Source organism: Sturnira hondurensis, unplaced genomic scaffold (genome assembly GCF_014824575.4).
Source record: "Sturnira hondurensis isolate 20B ecotype Veracruz unplaced genomic scaffold, ASM1482457v3 Scaffold0017427, whole genome shotgun sequence".
NCBI classification, from domain to species: domain Eukaryota; kingdom Metazoa; phylum Chordata; class Mammalia; order Chiroptera; family Phyllostomidae; genus Sturnira; species Sturnira hondurensis.
The window spans coordinates 1-1,398 of record NW_028090058.1 but is presented as its reverse complement, the minus strand read 5'-3'; the positions used below and the strand labels follow the sequence as shown (position 1 = coordinate 1,398).

Here is a 1,398-nt window from a genome sequence, read left to right as displayed (position 1 = left end):
TGCTAGGGACGCAGGATCCTTGGGGCTGAGACTATTTTTCTTGTTCCCAACAAGGACCTTCACCACCATTCCTAAGAGACGGGGCCCTTTAACAGCCAGGGGCAGTGGGTGCATGCCTGTCACAGTGCTCGTGACACGGGACACAGTAGCTGGGAACGCGTGTTGAATATCTGCCACGTGCCCGGCACCAAGCCAGCACTCTCTTTTCCTTCAAGGTCTGCGGGATTGTCCCCAGGTTACAAGTGTGGGAACTGAGGCTCACGGTGTGTCTGTCTGAGCCTGGGGTCCCTGTCCCATCTCCCCTCTCACCCTGGCAGTGTCCCCTCCCAGACTGCCCCCAGCGCTCCCCCTGGGCCGAGCTCACCTCCCACAGGGAGCCTTGAGTGCTCAGGAACTGGTAGGCGACGTAGGCGGGCACCAGCGTCATGGAGGAGAGTGGGACGCCCCAGCCCACCCAGTTGGCCCAGAGCGGGAAGACGTAGTCGTCATAGGCGAGCTGCTTGAAGTTGCTGATGCTCACCACCACCACAAACTGGGGCGCGGGGCGGGGCAGACACAGGAAGGAGGGAGGGCAGGGCAGGGGCTGAGGAATGGGGCGGATGAGGGGGATTGCAGGGGTGGAGAAAATGGAGAAAGAAACAGAGAAAGAATTGAAGAAGCAAATGGTAACCAGAGGGAGACAAAGACACAGGGAATGAGAAAAGAAAAGAATGGAGAGGTGACTTTGGAACTGGTGGCCCACAGCCGCCCGGGGACCTGGCCCAGGCTACAGACCCAGCTGGTGTGGAAGTCCACTGCCCGGGCGACAGGCCTGATTGGCCCCATGTCCCCTCCAAGTGGCCAGGACTCTGCACCCCAGAGTCGCCTCCCCTAAGAAGCAAATCGGCCCCCGCCCCCACCCCGGACGCAGCCCATTGGAGCCGAGGCCCCCCCAGCCCCCACCCACAGCACGCACCAGGAGGAAGGCAGGGCTGATGAACTTCCAGTAGAGTCTCCAGTACAGGCCTGGCTTGAACCCCATCCACTGGATGTCATCGCTGAATCTGTCCACCCCTGTGTGCGTGCTCGCTCACACACACACACATACACAGCTCTGTCACTGCAACCCTGCAGGGCTCCGAAGAGAGAGCTGAGCAGAGAGGCTAGACGGGACACCCCAGCACTTACTCCTGGGGTCGGGCCCTTGGCTGGGGCAGAGCAATGGAGAGGACACACTCACGAGTGCCACCATCGGGCCACTCTCGTTCACCTTCCAGAGGGAGACAGGTTCGGGGAGGGGACGGGTCTTGCCCCAGGTCACAAGGCCAGGCCAGCCTGACTCCAAAGCCTGGCTTCCCCTCTGGTTGCGCTCCTCAACCATGAGGCCTTGGAGGCCAGGCTTTGTCTGACTTCGGTCTG

At 61.4% G+C, this 1,398-nt stretch overlaps 1 protein-coding gene across 1 annotated transcript; it reads right to left on the bottom strand.

The window, feature by feature from the left end:
• Positions 1–309: 309 nt before the first annotated feature.
• Positions 310–1,021, bottom strand: LOC119002131 (sodium-dependent noradrenaline transporter-like; the record flags this gene model as incomplete). Its single annotated transcript, XM_037067800.1, has 2 exons — positions 956–1,021; positions 310–532 (listed from the first exon to the last, which is right to left on the bottom strand). Coding segments are annotated over exons 1-2 (289 nt in total), but the record flags the coding sequence as incomplete, so codon positions are not given.
• Between the last annotated feature and the right edge of the window lie 377 nt (positions 1,022–1,398).